General features: G+C 45.5%; 3 protein-coding genes across 13 annotated transcripts in view; all 3 read right to left on the bottom strand.

The window, feature by feature from the left end:
* Positions 1 to 21,508, bottom strand: part of LOC125714940 (trace amine-associated receptor 1-like) — a 96,658-nt gene that overhangs the window by 69,185 nt on the left and 5,965 nt on the right. The window contains exons 1-2 of one of the 5 annotated variants that reach the window (XR_007383891.1): positions 16,177 to 16,378; positions 6,764 to 7,852 (exon numbers count right to left, since the gene is read on the bottom strand). Coding sequence is in view for 3 of the 5 variants with exons in the window: in XM_048986061.1 (XP_048842018.1) it covers positions 6,828 to 7,812 (985 nt within the window). In the remaining 2 variants the exon portion in view is untranslated. Of the gene's footprint in view, positions 1 to 6,763; positions 7,853 to 9,514; positions 9,614 to 16,176; positions 16,379 to 17,338; positions 17,422 to 21,508 lie in introns of those variants that run through there. The other 4 variants (XR_007383890.1, XM_048986061.1, XM_048986059.1 and 1 more) reach the window with 4 other exon arrangements.
* The window catches only part of LOC125714946 (trace amine-associated receptor 1-like), a 62,437-nt gene that overhangs the window by 27,988 nt on the left and 12,941 nt on the right, over positions 1 to 21,508 (bottom strand). The window lies entirely within an intron of this gene.
* LOC125714941 (trace amine-associated receptor 1-like) overlaps positions 1 to 21,508 on the bottom strand; it is a 67,435-nt gene that overhangs the window by 15,985 nt on the left and 29,942 nt on the right. The window contains exon 1 of one of the 7 annotated variants that reach the window (XM_048986063.1): positions 272 to 424. The exons of 4 other annotated variants lie outside the window; for them this stretch is intronic. In XM_048986063.1, the coding sequence (XP_048842020.1) occupies positions 272 to 345 (74 nt within the window). In that variant the 5' untranslated portion in view covers positions 346 to 424. Of the gene's footprint in view, positions 1 to 271; positions 425 to 6,440; positions 6,797 to 14,403; positions 14,543 to 21,508 lie in introns of those variants that run through there. 2 more of the 7 variants (XM_048986074.1, XM_048986070.1) reach the window with 2 other exon arrangements.

Genomic DNA, 21,508 nt, shown 5'->3' on the forward strand with positions numbered 1-21,508 from the left:
AGAAAGGAACGGAGCTGATTGGTGCCTCACAGAATGCATGTAACACAGTGAAAATGCTACACAGGCTTTTCAGTGGCTGCCAAAGAACAATATACTTCCATCCATTGTCTATACCTGCTTGTTCTGTGCAGGGTCATGTGGTTCTGGGGGACTGAGTCTATCCCAGAAGCTACCAGCACAAGGCAGGGAATAACACAGGATGGGGCACCAACCCATCTCAGGGCAAACACAGCCACACTCACACACACACAACTGGGTAACTTCATTTTACCTTAGCATGGTTTTGGACTGTGGGGGCAAACTGGAAAGCCCAGAGGAAACCCCACGGCGACAAGGGGAGAACATGCAAACGTCTCACATGTGGAGCCGGGGCAGAGTCTGAGACTCAGATCCCAGAGGAAGCGGCGAATCCCTGCTTCACCGTGTCGCCCCGAACAATCATATCAAGTATATCAGACGTTAATTCGCATGAACTTGTTAAAAGACATTGTTGAATGGGAGCGGGGGGGATTAGGAGGGGCTGCCCTGCTTGGTGCCCCCTGAGAACATGGTGCCTGCTGCCATGTGCTGAAATGCCCGCGTGGGTCAGCATTGCAGGCATGCAGACACATAGTAAAAGAACCGGTTTGAGCCGCCCCTCCCCCGGAGATTTTTTATAATTGATCAAGAAGCAGGCAGATATTTTGAATCCCTCTCAAAATTTGTTTGAGGCTCTACAGAAGTGGACCCCCCCCCCCACCAGTCTGCAGAATCTACAGAGAGGCACCTATCAGTAGGGCAGCTGGACACCCCAAGAAATTTATTCCTGGCTACAGGCCTGGAACTTTGGCATAAATCTATGTATCCAGCCAGATATCTGTAACTGTTTTGGAGAAAATAAGAAATTGTGTTAACTTTTATTGTCATTATTCAATTACATTCATTCCAATGTTAAATAATTTAAATAAATAATTAGAAAAAAAATCTCTAAGAAAATGTGCTCTTACTATGTAGATAAAAAGCTTAAAACATTTTCTTTGACTTGCTAAAACTTTTGCACAGTACTGTATACTGTATCCTGTAAATATTATCTATAAATTTTCTAATTTAAACTACAGCAAGATAGGACTCAACAGATACAACATTTTGTACAGCAGCTGAAAGCAATACAAGAGTAAGACCTTGTGAACCATACAGTACCTCCGTGTGAAGTCCTGCAGCAGACTGACTTGGCAGTAGAGAAGCCTCTCTAATATACCATCATCACCTGATACTTCGTACCCTTTGACCAATGCAGTCTTAGCTTTCCCCAAGTGTTAATTAACCAATCAGTCAACAGGCTGCCCCCTTGAGTAAATGCTCTTTATTACAATGTTTTTGGCAAATATTACAGCAGTGTTTGATAGTAACTAAATAAGACAACAATTGCAGGTGCAAACATTACTTACTCACTGGAGACATTTGTTTTCCTTACTGCCAAGGCTTCGAGACACAAACACACTGCCCTAAGTCAAGGCCCAAGAGCACATATGTGCCAAGTCATCTCTGCTGTCATGTTGAATCTGTCACCTGAAGTGGCCACCTTACAGACTGGGGAAAGGCAATCTGTAGGGGAGCGAGGGGTGAGCTGTGCCAGTTTACAGAGTGACCTTAAAGCGAGGCCATGACAGGAATACTGTCACCAACTAAAGTACGTACAGTACATATATTTCAGGATGTGGTGCATCTCTGGGAACAATCACTCTGGATCTGAAATACAGCATTTAAGAAATATAGCTTTCTGAAAAAAAGGGGTCTTGTGAGACAACTTGCCCCCGGTGTGGGATAAGTTGTACCTTTGGAGAGAATACAGTACATTGGGGTCAATCGTGCCATTGATTATTGAAGTAAAACCGTATATTTCCATCTTAGAATCTGTAATTCTATATAAAAGCTATATAAGGAGGTGAACTACTTGTTGGCGCAAAGCTTCACTACATCCAGTTCTAGTTCTGCCTGTGTTGTTGTTCTGAAACCGGATGCCTCCTCTTGCCTTGGTATGGATTATCACCATTTACATGCTGCAGCAGCACCGGATTCACTTCCTCTTCTGTCTATAGAGGACTGTGTTAAAAGCATCTGTACTGCTCAGTTTATCACTAAGTTACATTTACTTGAGAGTTATTGGCAAGTTCCTCTTACGCCTCTGAGCTCTCAGCTTTTGTGACACCGAATGCCTTCTTCCAATATACCATGATGCTGTTCGGACTCCGAAACGTGCCCGTAATGCTCTAGCAGTTAGTGAATCTTGCATTGTCCAATGCTTCAAACTGTTCAGCCTGTCTAGATAATCTTATCAAGACATCTTGTCTTTACTCTCCGGACTGGACCAGTTATGTGTTGACTTTGAAAGAGGTGTTTGAGCAGTTAAGGAATGTGTCCCTAACACTTCCCTTAGCGAAATTTGAGTTTCCTAAGGCTATGTTCACCTATCTAGGACATCAGGGAGGGCGGCGCTAAGTCTGTCCTGTTGACGCTAAGGTAGTTACTAATGTTTCTAAAGTACCTCTTATTAGAGTACCTCTTGTCTCGTGATAATGCGAACACCAGGACAAAGCAATATATTTTTAATCTCTTCACTTAGAAAGCTGAAGTTAATTTGCCAAGCGCAGAGTACCACTGGCACTGAATGACACCACAACACGAACCGAGGTATTTTGTACTGAATTCGAAAAATGGCCATCATATATTACCAGTTCACATTCCTGCCAGCAGCACACCCCTTTCCGGGGTGCTGCACAATTCTTAAAAGGGCCAGGTCAATAGGGGATGCCATTGCCCGGATCCCCAAAATCCTTAAAGGGGCAACACCTGCTCCTAAGGTGCCACCCCTGGCTGCTGCGCCTTATGTTCCTGAGCTGCCACCCACAGGAGCCCGGTGGCTGACGCACTGCCCACAGAGGCTCGTGCTGCATCCGAGGCCCCTGTAGCACTCCGAGTGGTTCTTGCAGCGCTGCCACCCTGCGGGGCTCCAGTCCCAACTGCTGCTTGCCTAAGGCCTCTGCTGCGGCTGCTTCTATGCCCGAGGCTCCTACTGCAGCTCTGCCTGCTGCTCCATCCAAGGCTCCTGCTACGGTGCCGCCTCCGCCTGCTGCTGTACCCGAGATGCCGCCTCCGCCTGCTGCTGTACCCGAGATGCCGCCTCCGCCTACTGCACCGGCCCCGCCTCCTGCTTCACCTGAGGCCCCTGTCGCGCCTGATCTCCTGGCACCGCCCGTCCTTGCTCTGCCCATCCTTGCTCTGCCCATCCTTGCTCACCCGCCCTTCAACTCCACCCGCACCTGAGGTCCCAGTTCCACCCATCGCAGAGGCTCCAATCCCTCTGGCACCTGCTCTGGCTCCCACTACCCCAGTTCTGGTCCCCGAGGAGGTCTCAGACTACCTGACCGTCCAGCCTCCTCCCTTGATGGAGGGAGAGGAGGAGCTCGAAAGGGACCCCTCCGGGACTTCCCTAATGGCCCCAATGGACTCCTTCAGGAGGAGGACTCCTCTGCCTTCACCCCAGTAGGGTCGATCCCGGCCAGAATTCCGCCAGTCAGTGTCCCGTAAAGGGAGGGGACATAGGCGCAGGACTCGAGTCCAACCCGCCTGCGGGTCCCCCGCCGTCGCCTTGTTGCCGGCCTGTGGTCGCACCTCTGACGCCTCATCGGCGGCCTGTTCCCTGTGCCCCGGTAATGGTTTCATCTTGTTCCCGGTCCTGTCCTGTCCATCTAGGGTGCATGTTCTCCCCATGTCGTCGTGAGGTTTCCCCCCACAGTCCAAAAACATGCTAAGGCTAATTGGAGTTGCTAAGTTGCCCATAGGAGTGCATGCGTGAGTGAATGGCGTGTGAGTGTGCCCTGCGATGGGCTGGTCCCCCACCCTGGGTTGTTCCCTAACTCGTGCACATTGCTTCCGGGATAGGCTCCGGACCCCTCGCGACCCAGTAGGATAAGCGGTTTGGAAAATTGATGGATGGATATTTGTTTCTTACCTCTTGCTTACCTTGTTAATAAGATACACAGGCTGAGTGGCCCTGTGTTGCCTCAGTTACCAGTGCCAGACCGAGTTGTTATCTGAAGCAGCAGCATAAGATACACAGGCTGAGTGGCCCTGTGCTGCCTGTGTTACCCGCTGCAGACCGATTTATCAGAACCAACAGCATAGGATGCACAGGCTGTGGCCCTGTGCTGCCTGTGTTACCCGCCGCAGACCGAGTTGTTATCTGAAGCAGCAGCATAACATACACAGGCTGAGTGGCCCTGACCTGTCTGTGTTACCCACCCCAGACCGAGGAATTATCTGAACCAGAGGCATAAGATGCACAGGTCGAGTGGTCATGTGCTGCCTGTGTTACAACCCCCTGGCCGGGTTGTTATCTGAATCACCAGCATAAGATACACAGGCTCAGTGGCCCTGTGCTGCCTGAGTTACCCGCCCCAGACAAACGGGTTATCTGAATCTGCAATATAAGCTACTCACACTAAGTGGTCCTGTGCTGCCTGTGTTACCTGCCCCACACCAAGCTGTTTTCTGAACCACCAGCATAGGATACACAGACTCAGTGGCCCTGTGCTGCCTTTGTTTCCCACCCCAGACTAAGGGTTTATCTGAACCAGAAGCACAAGATACACAGGCTAAGTGGCCTTGTGCTACCTGTGTTACCCTCCCCATACAAGTTGTTATCTGAACCTGGAGTATATGATACACAGGCTCAGTGGCCCTGTGCTGTCTGTGTTATTCGTCCCAGACCAAGGGGTTATCTGAAACAGAAGCATAAGATACAAAGGGTGAATGGCCCTGTGCTGCCTGTGTTACCCGCCACGGACCGAGGGGTTATCTGAAACAGCAGTATAAGATACACAGGCTGATTGACCATGTGTTGCCTTGTTACCCGCGCTATACTGAGGGGTTGTCTGAACCAGAAGCATAAGATGCAAAGGCTGAGTGGCCCTGTGCTGCCTGTGTTACACACCCGAGACCCAGTCATCTGAACCAGCAGCATATGATACACAGGGTAAGAGGCCCTGTGCTGTTTGTGTCACCCGCCCTATACAGAGTTGTTATCTGAACCAGCAGTATAAGATACACAGTCTGATTTGCCCTGTGTTACCCACCCCAGACCGAGGTATCTGAACCAACAGCATAGGATGCACAGGCCAAGTGACCCTGAAAATCTATAAAGCAGTAAGGAGAACAACAGTTTTATCCAACTCCTGCTTACGCCATTTATTTCTGGGCATCACAGAATTATTCCTGCCTAAGTAATATATACAACAGCCTAACAGATATTGATTAAACATAAGTGTGATGTCATCCAGGGCATCCAGTCAAAGTATATGTGGGGAATATGGTCAACTCTACACAGTCAGTTGTCTGTTGTAACATCTAGTCAGCGTTTTGTCAGAGCTTGTGTACATCTCTTAATGTGGGTATTAGTCAGGTCTTGGGTCTGTCCTTCTTGTCTGTGTCTAAAAAGGCCACACTGTTGGTCCAAAGTAGAAAACTTCAGTGAATGCTGGATATGTTGGTATGGTGCTGCAGTCGCTTCTGGCCCACAAGGCTGCTATGTGGGCTATTCCAGGTGCTCCTAGGTGAACATTTCTTTGGGTATAACAATGCCTGTCAAACTCTTCCGCACCATACGATTCTGTACTTGGTTCTTCCAAACCCCTCTCTCAGATTTCTCCTGGACATCCTCAGGGTACTGGTAAGTCATCACGGGTTGGTGCTTGTGGTGATTCTGGTGGTACCAGTATTAACACCCACCCCTGATCTAAACTGACTATTACGCCCAGTGCCTCAGTTTCCTAAACTCTGATTGGTCAAGCCCTAGTACAGCTTGCAGTGTCTGTAGCAGTCTGGCAGTGTAAGGGTTCACCACTCTGCCCTCCTGTTTCTACTGTAGCTTTCAAACAAGGCTGCTTGCTCTGCTCTGCAGGTACAAGCATCAGTACATCAGCAGCCGGCTGGTCTTGGTCCCTCGCAGGTTATTATCCTGTAAACATCAAATGAGTTTCTGTTTCCTGTCCTCTGTTAACTTTGAGCTATTTTTACTCCATTTAATAATGTCATTATGTCAGTCTGAAGGGATGTATCAGTCGAATGTTTGGGTGGTTTGGGGCAACTATTTTGATATAAATCATGAAGATGGCACTGAACGTAAATGTCGTCATTCAATCACCGTTTTTTCACTCACATTTCCTTGACAATTATGAAGATCGAAAGTAAACAGGATAGAAAAATGACGAAAACCAGTTTGAATCAGGAGCCAATGTACAAAATAAACACTGTTATATAAATTATATATAATATAGTTTGCAAGAAAATAAGTTTTTATTTCCCATCTTCTGTTAACTTCTGGATTTTTCTTCTAATCTGACTTTTAATGTCATCATATTAATCTGTAATGTTGTAGCAATTGAACATTTTGTGTAATTTTCATATACAGTATAATATAAAAACACTGAATTTAAATCTCATCATTCAAACAGTTTTTTTTCACATTTTATAATTAGCATTTTCTAAAAGCTAAAGTGAACGAGAGAAAAATGGTGAAAATCAGTTTGAATTAGAGCCACTCTACAAAATACAGTATATATAATTTATTTAGTGGTGTTTATAGCAATAACTAGTATAAACCGCTCCATCTGTGCTCTGCCCTGACATTAAAGGCAGACAGTCAGTGATGATAAATACAGACACAGGAGTCAGTATCAGAGGAGCAGTAACATCGATGTGGGAAATGAGGAGAAAAGACAGAAACCTCAGTCACACTGTACATTTACCAGCATTTAACCTGGACCCTCCATAGTAACATTAATCAAAACTGTTTAATATTTTACTAAAGGCTTTTCTCAGTGACTCCCTAAACCATTTAAATAAGAAAGAATAAATGATGGGATTCATTCCTGAATTTAAATAGCACATCCATACAAAAATCTCATACAGGTATGGTGTGGATAAACCAGTGACTGGGTCTATTATTATGCATATAAAACAGGGCGACCAGCAGGACAGGAACACAGCAGTAACTATGCCCAGTGTCCTGGTGGATTTTTGCTCCATCTTAGACAGAATGATTGTGGTCTTTTCACGGTTCTCAGCAATAAGAATTGTGACCTGAATTGAACGGGCTTGTTTATGTGCAATAACTAGGATTTTCAGGTAGAGGCCAAGCATAAATAACCCTGGGATGAAGAAAACAAAAAGGGAAAATAATATGCTTGATGCCTTGTCTAGTAACACAGCACACCTTCCCTCACAGACAAACTGTGTGAGGTAAACATCCTGAATTGTCAAGCTGTTTAGCTCCAACCCAAAGGTGGCAAGGGCAGAAAGAACCCAGCAGGTCAGGATCATGTACTTGGCAACACAGTTAGTGATCAAAGCGTGATACAACAGAGGCTGAGAAACAGCAACGTATCGCTCAACAGAAATCAAATAAAGCATAAAAACAGATGCTGTAGTGAGTAAAGTTTCTATACTGGTGTGGATCTTACAGAACCAGTCACCCAAATACCAGCAGGTTTCCAGGGAGCGTATCAGGCTAGGCGGCATGACCACTGCCCCCAGGAGGAAGTCGCTGACAGCCAGGGAGAGGATGAGGTAATTGGTGGGAGTGTGCAGCTGTTTGGAGTGGGATATAGTAACGATGACGAGGAGATTTCCAAGCACAGTGAGGAGCACGGTGGCCCCTAACAGAACATACAAAGGGGCTCGTATTGTGGTTGGATAAATGTGCTTTAGGCAGGAAGTGTTTGAGGATTCAAAGCAATAATGTATATTTTCAGTCCCAGAATGGTTAGTTCTCATCTTTTTGTGTTCCAAAGGATAAAAAAACAACCTTTGCAACCTGCATGGGGAAACAAAGAGAGATTTTAACCTGCACATCCACACCAGTCCTGCATTTAAAATGACCTTTTTTATGTATGGAGACTTTTATACACCATAGTACTTTTTTCTCAGTACTATGGTAAGTAATCATTTGCAGTGTTAAAATCTCTCATTACATATATACACATAAACATATTCTTTTGTCAATTTCTGTGTGTACATACATAGAGCACTGTGCAAAAATCTTAGGCAGTGAAAGAAAATTATGGTTATATGATCGTTACACTGCAGCAGGGCTGGATTAAGAGCATTAAGTGCCCCTGAGCAATAGCACACATGACGTCACATCAGAAAGGAACGGAGCTGATTGGTGGCTCACAGAATGCATGTGACACAGTGAAAATGCTACACAGGCTTTTCAGTGGTTGCCAAAGAACAATATACTTCCATCCATTGTATATACCTGCTTGTTCTGTGCAGGGTCATGTGGTTCTGGGGGACTGAGTCTATCCCAGAAGCTACCAGCACAAGGCAGGGAATAACACAGGATGGGGCACCAACCCATCTCAGGGCAAACACAGCCACACTCACACACACACAACTGGGCAACTTCATTTTACCTTACCATGGTTTTGGACTGTGGGGGCAAACTGGAAAGCCCAGAGGAAACCCCACGGCGACAAGAGGAGAACATGCAAATGTCTCACATGTGAAGCCGGGGCAGAGTCTGAGACTTAGATCCCAGAGGAAGCGGCGAATCCCTGCTTCACTGTGCCGCCCCCGAACAAGCATAACAAGTATAATAGATGTTAATTCGCATGAACTTGTTAAAAGACATTGTTGAATGGGAGTGGGGGGGATTAGGAGGGGCTGCCCTGCTTGGTGCCCCCTGAGAACATGGTGCCTGCTGCCATGTGCTGAAATGCCCGCGTGGTTAATCAGGGTCAGCACTGCAGGCATGCAGACACATAGTAAAAGAACCGGTTTGAGCCGCCCCTCCCCCGGAGATTTTTTATTATTGATCAAGAAGCAGGCAGATATTTTGAATCCCTCTCGAAATTTGTTTGAGGCCCCACAGAAGTGGACCCCCCCCCCCCCCCAGTAGTCTGCAAAAGCAACAAAGAGGGACCTATCAGTAGGGCAGCTGGACAACGCAAGAAATTTATTTTTGGCTAAAGGCCTGGAACTTTGGCGTAAAAATGTCTCTCAAAGTGCATTAGCTTAAGCTTTAAGAGAAAAGTCACACTAATACCTGCAGTGACTGTCCAATAGATCCTTGTTTTTGCTACTTTTTCTGACCACTGACATACTATGTTTAGCTAATCAGTACTTCAGAAAATTATTTAAATGATTAAGTTAATTAACTGAGCTGGTGGTGAAATTTAACAAAAAATGGCTGAGTTGCCATTGAGGAGAGGTTTGGGCACCAAAGTGGTGATCTTTATTTAAATAAATAAATTTTCTCTGAGACAATGTACTCTTACTACGTAGACAAAAAGCTTGAAACATTTTCTTTGACTTGCTAAGACTTTTGCACAGTACTGTATACTGTATCCTGTAAATATGAATTATCTATACATTTTCTAATTTAAACTGCAGCAAGATAGGACTCAACAGATACAACATTTTGTACAGCAGCTGAAAGCAATACAAGAGTAAGACCTTGTGAACCATACAGTACCTCCGTGTGAAGTCCTGCAGCAGACTGACTGGGCAGTAGAGAAGCCTCTCTAATATACCATCATCACCTGATACTTCGTACCCTGTGACCAATGCAGTCTTAGCTTTCCCCAATAGTGTTAATTAACCACTCAGTCAACAGGCTGCCCCCTTGAGTAAATGCTCTTCATTTCAGTGTTTTTGGTAAACATTACAGCTGTGTTTGATAGTAACTAAATAAGACAATAACTGCTGGTGTAAACATTACTTACTCACTGTAGCAAGATGTTTTACGTAATAACTGTGTCTATTTTAGAAGGGAACGATGCAGAGTTATGGAACATACACACATCTGTAGAACTTTCACCATAGTCATACCTCCTTATTGCGTATGTCATGAGCTTGAAGCAGTTTAACAAGCTTGTGAGACACAAACACGTCTTTTCCCGACTGCCAAGGCCTAAGTCACACACACACACAGTCCTCCCTCTACGTTCAAGGCCCCAGAGCTCATTGATGGTGTGACCGGTACTGTGCAGAGGCATTTTGAGGGGCAGGTGCTCAAAGCCTTGACACAGACATTAAAGGGACACTCTGTACCTTTAGATGGACACACTGTAAAGAGTTTAAGCAAAAGGAGCTGGTGCCCAGGCACCCCCAGCTCCCCCCACCCCCATGCTTGAGCATGACTGTTGTTTAACTCCTCCAGAACTATTTGCTGTAGAGGAGTTTATATATAATCCTGTTCTGGGTCTTCTGCAGTCTAGTGGACCTGTACTGTCTGTGTTACCCCCCCCCCCCCAAGACTGAGGGGTTATCTGAACCAGCATCATAAGATACACAGGCTAAGTGGTCCTGTGCTGCCTTTGTTTCTCGCCCAAGACCGAGTTGTTATCTGAACCACCAGCATAAGATACACAGGCTGATTTACCCTGTGTTGCCTCTGTGACCCGCGACAGACTTAGGGGTTATCTGAACCAGAAGCATAAGATGCACAGGCTGAGTGGCCCTGTGCTGCCTTTGTTTTCCGTTCCAATCTGAGGGGTTATCTGAACCAGAAGCATAGGATACACAGGCTGAGGTGCCTTGTGCTGCTTGTGTTACATGCCCCAGATCGAGTTGTTATCTGAATGCGCAGCGTGGGATGCGCAGACTAAGTGGCCCTATGCTGCCTATGTTATCCACTCCAGACCGAGGGGTTATCTGAACCAGAGGCATAAGATGCAGAGGCCGACTGGCCCCGTGCTGCCTGTGTTACAAACCCCAGACCGGGTTGTTATCTGAATCACCACCATAAGATACACAGGCTAAGTGGCCCTGTGCTCTTTGTGTTGCACGTCGCAGACCGAATTGTTATCTGAGCCAACAGTATAGGATGCAGAGGCTAAGTGGCCCTGTGCTACCTGTGTTACCCGCCCCATACAGAGTTGTTATCTAAACCTGGAGTATAAGATACACAGGCTCAGTGGCCCTGTGCACTCTGTGTTATCCGTCCCAGACGGGGGGTTATCTGAACCACCAGCATAAGATACACAGGCTCAGTGGCCCTGTGCTGTCTGTGTTACTTGTCCAAGACTAAGGACTTATCTGAACCAGAAGCATAAGATACAGAGGGAGAATGGCCCTGTGCTGCCTGTGTTACCTGTCACAGACCGAGTTATCATCTGGACCAACAGCATATGATGCACAGGCTAAGTGACCCTGTGCTGCCTTTGTTACCCGCCCCATAGTAAGGGGTTATCTGAACCAGAAGCATAACATACAAAGGGTGAGTGGCCCTGTGATGCCTCTGTTACACAATCCAGACCGAGTTATATGAAACAGCAGCATAAGATGGACAGTCAGAGTGGCTCTGTGCTGCCTGTGTTACCCGCCCCATACAAGTTGTTATCTGAAACAGCAGTATAAGATACACAGTCTGATTGGCCCTGTGTTACCCGCCCAAGACCGAGTTGTTATCTGAACCAACAGCATAGGATGCACAAGCTAAGTGGCACTGTGCTGCCTCTGTTACCCAACCCAGACCAAGAGGTTATCTGAACCAGAGGCATAAGATGCACAGGCTGAGTGGCCCTGTGCTGCCTGTGTTACAAACCCCAGACCGAGTTGTTATCTGAACCACCAGCATAAGATACACAGGCTCAGTGGCCTTGTGCTGTCTGCGTTACCCGCCCCCGACAAAGGGGTTATCTGAACCAAAAGCATAAGATGCACAGGCTGAGTGACCCTGTTCTACCTGTGTTACCCGTCCCAGACCGAGGAGTTATCTGCACCAACAGCATAGGATACACAGGCTGAGTGACCCTGAAAATCTATGAATCAGTAAGGAGAACAACAGTTTTTTCCAACTCCAGCTTACGCCAGTTTATTTCTGGGCATCACAGAATCATTTCTGCCTAAGTAATACATACAACAGCCTAACAGATATTGATTAAACATAAGTGTGATGTCATCCAGGGCATCCAGTCAAAGTATATGTGGGGAATATGGTCAACTCTACACAATCAGTTGTCTGTTGTAGCATCTAGTCAGCATTTTGTCTGAGCACGTGTGCATCTCTTAATATGAGTATTAGTCAGGTCTTCGGTCTGTCCTTCTTGTCTGTGTCTAGAAAGGCCACAGTGTTGGTCCAAAGTAGAAAACTTCAGGGAATGCTGGATATGTTGGTATGGGGCTGCAGTCGCTTCTGGCCCACAAGGCTGTTATGTGGGCTATTCCAGGTGCTCCTAGGTGAACATTTCTTTGGGTATAACAATGCCTGTCAAACTCTTCTGCACCATACGATTCTGTACTTGGTTCTTCCAAACCCCTCTCTCAGATTTCTCCTGGACATCCTCAGGGTACTGGTAAGTCATCACGGGTTGACGCTTGTGCTGATTCTGGTGGTAACAGTATTAACACCCACCCTTGATCTAAACTGACTGTATTACGCCCAGTGCCTCAGTTTCCTAAACTCTGATTGGTCAGGCCCTAGTACAGCTTGCAGTGTCTGTAGCAGTCTGGCAGTGTAAGGGTTCACCACTCTGCCCTCCTGTTTCTACTGTAGCTTTCAAACAAGGCTGCTTGCTCTGCTCTGCAGGTACAAGCATCAGTACATCAGCAGCCAGCTGGTCTTGGTCCCTCACAGGTTATTATCCTGTAAACATCAAATGAGTTTCTGTTTCCTGTCCTCTGTTAACTTTGAGCTATTTTTACTCCATTTAATAATGTCATTATGTCAGTCTGAAGGGATGTATCAGTCAAATGTTTGGGTGGTTTGGGGCAACTATTTTGATATAAATTATGAAGATGGCACTGAACGTAAATGTCGCCATTCAATCACCGTTTTTTTCACTCAAATTTTCTTGACAATTATGAAGATTGAAAGTAAACAGGATAGAAAAATGACGAAAACGAGTTTGAATCAGGAGCCAATGTACAAAAAAAACACTGTTATATAAATTATATATAATATATAGTTTGCAAGAAAATACGTTTTTATTTCCCATCTTCTGTTAACTTCTGGATTTTGTTTTCTAATCTGACTTTTAATGTTTTATTGTCACCATATCAATCTTTAATGATGTCCCGGTTGTGTATTTTGATGTATAATATAAAAAACACTGAATTTAAATCTCACCAACACAGTTTTGCTTTAACATTTTATCATTTGCATTTTTGAAAAATTAAAGTGAATGAGAGAAAAATGGAGAAAAGCAGTTTCAATTAGAGCCACTCCAAAGAATATACAGGATGTCCATAAAGTCTCTTTACAATTTCAAAAATGTATTACAAAGGCAATTGATGAGATATCTTCATCAGATTTGTTGTATGTGCTCAGTGGTTATCAAAGTTTTTAATCATATTGCGAACAAAGGATCCGGAACAGCAGTAATCTAAAGCAGAGGATCACTGATGCCATTGCCACCATTGCTGAGGGGACGCTACAGCGAACATGACAAGGAATCGAGTACCGTCTTCATGTGCTTCATGCAGCTAATGGTGCCTATATAGAGGTGTATTAAATGAGGCAAAAAAACGTAAATATATACGTCTCATTTTGTAATCATTTCCAAATATCTGTCCTTTCATTTGCCTTTGTAATATTTCTTTTTCTGCCAGCCCCCCCCTCCGGAGGACAACTTTATTTTAACTTAAAGTTACAGTGTAAAGATATTCAATTCCAGCGTGGCCACAAATTTTCTCAGCTCACTGAGAAGGTGTTTTTCTTGGGAGGAAACATGTGCTGATTCCAACGTCTTAAATTTCTGTTCTAGTTCCGTCTCGAGTGCTTTTCCCTTTTTCTCTCTCTGTACTGAATGTGAAATTATTCTGCCTCGTATTACAGCCTTTGCCGTCTCCCAGCAAAAGCACGCAGAGATACCAGGCAGGTAATTCATTTCAATAAATGTTGTCCGATATTTTTTTATAACTTCTAGAAATTCTGAGTCCATTAGTAATGATGCATTGAGTCTCCACCGTTTAAAAGGTGGTGCACTAACTCCTATAGTGACAGGTGCATGGTCACTGATTGTGATCGGGTGAATTTGTGTCACATATATCCTTCATGACTGAATTGCTGCTAAGTAAAAAGTCCATCAGGGAGTAAGAATGGTGGACTGGCGAGAAAACATGCATTATCTGAGCGTGGCGTGAAAAGTACGACATCGCATAGGCCGAAATCATTCATATGTTGTTTTATTGTTTCGGGTGACTGGCAAGAACGGTAACTAGCTGCTGTACTACATCTGTCAGATTCTGGGTTAAGTACTAAGTTGAAGTCCCCTCCCAATACAAGTTGTGTCTGAGTGCGTTGATATTGCAGCAAATAATAATACATTTTTGAAATTGTGAAGAGACTTTATGGACACCCTGTATTATATATAATTTATTTAGTGGTGTTTATAGCAATAACTAGTATAAACCGCTCTGCCCTGACATGAAAGGCAGACAGTCAGTGATGATAATTACAGACACAGGAGTCAGTATCAGAGGAGCAGTAACATCGATGTGGGAAATGAGGAGAAAAGACAGAAACCTCAGTCACACTGTACATTTACCAGCATTTAACCTGGACCCTCCATAGTAACACTAATCAAAACTGTTTAATATTTTACTAAAGGCTTTTCTCAGTGACTCCCTAAACCATTTAAATAAGAATGAATAAATAATAGGATTCATTCCTGAATTTAAATAGCACATCCATACAAGAATCTCATACAGGTACGGTGTGGATAAACCAGTGACTGGGTCTATTATTATGCATATAAAACAGGGCGACCAGCAGGACAGGAACACAGCAGTAACTATGCCCAGTGTCCTGGTGGATTTTTGCTCCATCTTAGACAGAATGATTCTGGTCTTTTCACGGTTCTCAGCAATAAGAATTGTGACCTGAATTGAACGGGCTTGTTTATGTGCAATAACTAGGATTTTCAGGTAGAGGCCAAGCATAAATAAGCCTGGTATGAAGAAAATAAAAAGGGAAGATAATATGCTTGATGCCTTGTCTTGCAACATAGTGCACCTTCCCTCACAGTTAAACTGTGTGAGGTAAACATCCTGAATTGTCAAGCTGTTTAGCTCCATCCCAAAGGTGAAAAGGGCAGAAAGAACCCAGCAGGTCAGGATCATGTACTTTGCAACACGAGTTGTGATCAAAGCGTGATACAGCAGAGGCTGAGAAACAGCAATGTATCGCTCAACAGAAATCAAATAAAGCATAAAAACGGATGCTGCAGTGAGTAAAGTTTCTATACTTGTGTGGATCTTACAGAACCAGTCACCCAAATACCAGCAGGTTTCCAGGGAGCGTATCAGGCTAGGCGGCATGACCACTGCCCCCAGGAGGAAGTCGCTGACAGCCAGGGAGAGGATGAGGTAATTGGTAGGAGTGTGCAGCTGTTTGGAGTGGGATATAGTAACGATGACGAGGAGATTTCCCAGCACAGTGAGGAGTACGGTGGCCCCTAACAGAACATACAAAGGGGCTCGTATTGTGGTTGGATAAACGTACTTTAGGCAGGAAGTGTTTGAGGATTCGAAGCAATAATGTATATTTTCAGTCCCAGAATGGTTAGTTTTCATCTTTTTGTGTTCCAAAGGATAAAAAAACGACCTTTGCAACCTGCATGGGGAAACAAAGAGAGATTTTAACCTGCACATCCACACCAGTCCTGCATTTAAAATGAACTTTTTTACTTTTACTTTTTTTTCAGTACTACAGTATCATTTGCAGTGTTAACATCTCTCATTACATATACACACATAAAAATATTCTTGTGTCAATTTCTGTGTGTACATACATACAGCACTGTGCAAAAATCTTAGGCAGTGAAAGAAAATTATGGTTATATGATCGTCACACTGCAGCAGGGCTGGATTAAGAGCATTAAGTGCCCCTGAGCAACAGCACACATGACGTCACGTCAGAAAGGAACGGAGCTGATTGGTGCCTCACAGAATGCATGTAACGCAGTGAAAATGCTACACAGGCTTTTCAGTAGCTGCCAAAGATCAATATACTTCCATCAATTGTCTATACCTGCTTGTTCTGTGCAGGGTCATGTGGTTCTGGGGGACTGAGTCTATCCCAGAAGCTACCAGCACAAGGCAGGGAATAACACAGGACGGGGCACCAACCCATCTCAGGGCGAACACAGCCACACTCACTCACTCACACACAACTGGGTAACATCATTTTACCTTAGCATGGTTTTGGACTGTAGGAGCAAACTGGAAAGCCCAGAGGAAACCCCACGGCGACAAGGGGAGAACATGCAAACGTCTCACATGTGGAGCCGGGGCAGAGTCTGAGACTCAGATCCCAGAGGAAACGACGAATCCCTGCTTCACTGTGCCGCCCCCGAACAATCATATCAAGTATATCAGACGTTAATTCACGTGAACTTCTTAAAAGACATTGTTGAATGGGAGCGGGGGGGATTAGGAGGGGCTGCCCTGCTTGGTGCCCCCTGAGAACATGGTGCCCGCTGCCAAGTGCTGAAATGCCCGCGTGGTTAATCAGGGTCAGCATTGCAGGCATGCAGACACATAGTAAAAGAACCGGTTTGAGCCGCCCCTCCCCCGGAGATTTTTTATTATTGATCAAGAAGCAGGCAGATATTTTGAATCCCTCTCGAAATTTGTTTGAGGCCCCACAGAAGTGGACCCCCCCCAGCAGTCTGCAAAAGCAACAAAGAGGGACCTATCAGTAGGGCAGCTGGAAAACGCAAGAAATTTATTTTTGGCTACAGTCCTGGAACTTTGGCGTAAAAATGTCTCTCAAAGTGCATTAGCTTAAGCTTTAAGAGAAAAGTCACACTAATACCTGCAGTGACTGTCCAATATATCCTTGTTTTTGCTACTTTTTCTGACCACTGACATACTATGTTTAGCTAATCAGTACTTCAGAAAATTATTTAAGTGATTAAGTTAATTAACTGAGCTGGTGGTGAAATTTAACAAAAAATGGCTGAGTTGCCATTGAGGAGAGGTTTGGGCACCAAAGTGGTGATCTTCTAGTCATCCAGCAAGATGTCTGTAACTTTTTTGGAGAAAATAAGAAATTGTGTTAACTTTTATTATTATTGCACAATTACATTCATTCCAATGTAAAATAATTTGTAAAATTCTTTAAATAAATAAATTTTCTCTGAGAAAATGTACTCTTACTACGTAGATAAAAAGCTTGAAACATTTTCTTTGACTTGCTAAAACTTTTGCACAGTACTGTATACTGTATCCTGTAAATATTATCTATAAATTTTCAAATTTAAACTGCAGCAAGATAGGTCTCAACAGATACAACATTTTGTACAGCAGCTGAAAGCAATACAAGAGTAAGACCTTGTGAACCATACAGTACCTCCGTGTGAAGTCCTGCAGCAGACTGACTGGGCAGTAGAGAAGCCTCTCTAATATACCATCATCACCCGATACTTCGTACCCTGTGACCAATGCAGTCTTAGCTTTCCCCAATAGTGTTAATTAACCAATCAGTCAACAGGCTGCCCCCTTGAGTAAATGCTCTTTATTGTAATGTTTTTGTCAAATATTACAGCAGTGTTTGATAGTAACTAAATAAGACAACAATTGCAGGTGCAAACATTACTTACTCACTGGAGACATTTGTTTTCCTTACTGCCAAGGCTTCGAGACACAAACACACTGCCCTCCCCCTAAGTCAAGGCCCAAGAGCACATATGTGCTAAGTCATCTCTGCTGTCATGTTGAATCTGTCACCTGAAGTGGCCACCTTACAGACTGGGGAAAGGCAATCTGTAGGGGAGCGAGGGGCGAGCTGTGCCAGTCTACAGAGTGACCTTAAAGCGAGGCCATGACAGGAATACTGTCACCAACTAAAGTACGTACAGTACATATATTTCAGGATGTGGTGCATCTCTGGGAACAGTCACTCTGGATCTGAAATAAAGCATTTAAGAAATATAGCTTTCTGAAAAAAAGGGGTCTTGTGAGACAACTTGCCCTGGTGTGGGATAAGTTGTACCTTTGGAGAGAATACAGTACATTGGGGTCAATTGTGCCTTTGATTATTGAAGTAAAACCGTATATTTCCATCTCAGAATCTGTAATTCTAAATAAAAGCTAGACAAATTCAATACAAAATTGCTCACTGAAGGTTTATTTAAAGTTATTTAACAACATCAAAGGCCAATTTTCTACAAGCCTTGATTGTGTACAGGAGTGTCTTTCTGGGGCTGGCATGGCAAGGCCATTCTTACATGTCCATCACCTTAGAGAGCCTATCAAAGAACCCCCCCACCTTGTGCCTATTCAAGGCAGTAGCTCTCTCTACCAAGAGAGGTTGCTTCAGGAGTGCAGCAAGACAAAAGGTGTCGTGCTTTAAAGGGCGCAAACCAATCACGTCCTAGAAAAGATTAGCATTAGCATATTAGCATATCTCTTAATTTGTCCCTTATAGGGCCATTTCAGTTTCAAGTTGAAGCCATATGCTCTAAATAAGTACCCAATTTTGCTTCTCTGTGAATGATCTGCATGGTGATAACCGATAATGAGCATTTCCTGGGGAAATAATTGGGTAAATTTTCCCTATTACTTTTTCTTAATAAATGCACGGCCATTTTTCTCCGTGTCAAGCCTAATATGGGGGGCTTAGAATGAGTAGACTTCTTTTATTAAAAACACATAAAAATGGCTGGCCCTTAGGCCATTACCTACACCGATGTCCTCCACCAGTGACGTGAGGCCTGAGTACAGAGGCACATACACAATGCCGGGTTCAAAAGACGAAAACATTTTAAACAATACATTCAGCGCAAATGGGTTTGCTGTGGTGGAGGGAGTTTGCTGGTATCCCTGCACCTGCTGGAGTGGTGGGGGGGGGGGGGGGAGTGAGGCTGAGAAAAAACAGGATAGCAGACATAACTGAAAAGCGAAAAGGGCTTCGGCAGCTAATGGATTTTTTAGTCTTTTAATTTTTAAATCTCGTCTTTGATCATTGGGTGGGAGGGGCACTAGTACAATTTTCATGGACTAATAAGGAACGGTCCTGAAAAATATGGGAGGGGGGGGTTACTCTACCCCCACAGTATTCTACGGCCTGTTGGAACCCGTAGCATAGTTAACTGAAATACAGCGTCCATTCTGTTATATCATGTTCTGTTAAACTTTATACAGCAGCCACATTCTATTGAAACAGTTTGTTTGGTTGCAATATACTCTATAGAGATTGTTAAGGTTCTAGCAACAAATGGGCCTGGTTAAACAGGAACACTCTCCATTGTCATAAGGTTTCCTCCTAATAATTTTGCATAACAGAGAAGATCCCTTTCAAAGAAAACATAATGTTCTTTTTCAGACTTGCAATATGATATTCAAGTTACAACCTCTACTCCTCTGAAACATTATGCTTATCCTGTCAACACTTGTAAATGCGAGGCTATCAGTAAGGAGGTGAACTACTTGTTGGCGCAAAGCTTCACTACATCCAGTTCTAGTTCTGCCTGTGTTGTTGTTCTGAAACCGGATGCCTCCTCTTGCCTTGGTATGGATTATCACCATTTACATGCTGCAGCAGCACCGGATTCACTTCCTCTTCTGTCTATAGAGGACTGTGTTAAAGCATCTGTACTGCTCAGTTTATCACTAAGTTACATCTACTTGAGAGTTATTGGCAAGTTCCTCTTACGCCTCTGAGCTCTCAGCTTTTGTGACACCGAATGCCTTCTTCCAATATACCATGATGCCGTTCGGACTCCGAAACGTGCCCGTAATGCTCTAGCAGTTAGTGAATCTTGCATTGTCCAATGCTTCGAACTGTTCAGCCTGTCTTGATAATCTTATCAAGACATCTTGTCTTTACTCTCCGGACTGGACCAGTCATGTGTTGACTTTGAAAGAGGTGTTTGAGCAGTTAAGGAATGTGTCCCTAACACTTCCCTTAACGAAATTTGAGTTTGCTAAGGCTATGTTCACCTATCTAGGACATCAGGGAGGGCAGCGCTAAGTCTGTCCTGTTGACGCTAAGGTAGTTACTAATGTTTCTAAAGTACCTCTTGTTAGAGTAACAGTCTCGTGATAATGCGAACACCAGGACAAAGCAATATATTTTTAATCTCTTCACTTAGAAAGCTGAAGTTAATTTGCCAAGCGTAGAGTACCACTGGCACTGAATGACAGCACAACGCGAACCGAGGTATTTTGTACTGAATTCGAAAAATAGCTATCATATATTACCAGTTCACATTCCTGCCAGCAGCACGCTCTCTTCCGGGAACTTGCCTAACTCTTAAAAGGGCCAGGTCAATAGGGGATGCCATTCCCCGGATCCCCAAAATCTGTAAAGGGGCAACACCTGCTCCCGAGGTGCCACCCCTGGCTGCTGCGCCTTATGTTCCTGACCTGCCTGCTGTTCATGTCTGACCTGCCACCCACAGAGGTTCTGGTCCCGGTGGCTGACGCACTGCCCACAGAAGCTCGCGCTGCATCTGAGGCCCCTGTAGACCCCGAGTGGTTCCTGTAGAGCTGCCACCCTGTGGGGCTCCAGTCCCGACTGCTCTGCCTAAGGCTCCTGCTACGGCACCAGCTTCTCCTGCTGCTCCGCCCGAGGCGCTGCTTCCGCCTGCTGCTATGCCTGAGGTGCCGCCTCCGCCTGCTGCTGCTTCACCCGAGGCTCCTGCTGTGCCCGATGTCCTGGCTCTGCCCGTCTCTGTTCCGCCCATCGTGTCTGACCTGCTGCCCACAGTTGCCCCTGCAGCACCCCGATCCCCAGAGCTGCCACCCTGTGGAGCTTCAGTCCTGACTGCTCCTCCGCCTAAGGCTCCTGTTCCATCCGAGGCTTCTGCAACGGCACCACCTCTGCCTGCTGCTCTGCCCAAGGTGGCGCTTCCGCCTGCTGCTGTACCCGAGATGCTGCCTCCACCTGCTGCACTGGCCCCGCCTCCTGCTTCGCCTGAGGCTGCTGGCGCCACCCATCCTTGCTCTGCCCATCTCTGTTTTGCCCGTCCTTGTTCCACCCATCCTTGCCCTTCAACTCCACCCGCACCTGAGGTCCCAGTTCCACCCATCACAGAGGCTGCAATCCCTCTGGCACCTGGTCTGGCTCCCAGTACCCCAGTTCCGGTCCCCGAGGAGGTCTCAGGCTACCTGACCGTCCAGCTCGAATGGGACCCATCGGGCACTTCGCTAATGGCCCCAATGGACTCCTTCAGGAGGAGGACTCCTACGCCTTCACCCCAGAAGGGTCGATCCCGGCCAGAATCACTCCAGTCAGTGTCCCGTAAAGGGAGGGGACACAGGCGCAGGGCTCGGGTCCCACCCGCCTGCGATCCCCCGGGCTCCTGCTCAGCTGTCGCCTGCGGGTCCCCCGCCGTCGCCTTGTTGCCGGCCTGTGGTCGCGCCTCTGACGCCTCATCGGCGGCCTGTTCCCTGTGCCCCGGTAATGGTTTCATCTTGTTCCCGGTCCTGTCCTGTCCGTCCAGGGTGCGCCCCTTTCGGGGGGGGAGGAGGGGGTCTGTCACGTCCCTCTGTGCATCCCAATAAACCCCGTCCTGTG

The sequence above is a fragment of the Brienomyrus brachyistius genome, chromosome 19 (genome assembly GCF_023856365.1).
Source record: "Brienomyrus brachyistius isolate T26 chromosome 19, BBRACH_0.4, whole genome shotgun sequence".
NCBI lineage: Eukaryota > Metazoa > Chordata > Actinopteri > Osteoglossiformes > Mormyridae > Brienomyrus > Brienomyrus brachyistius.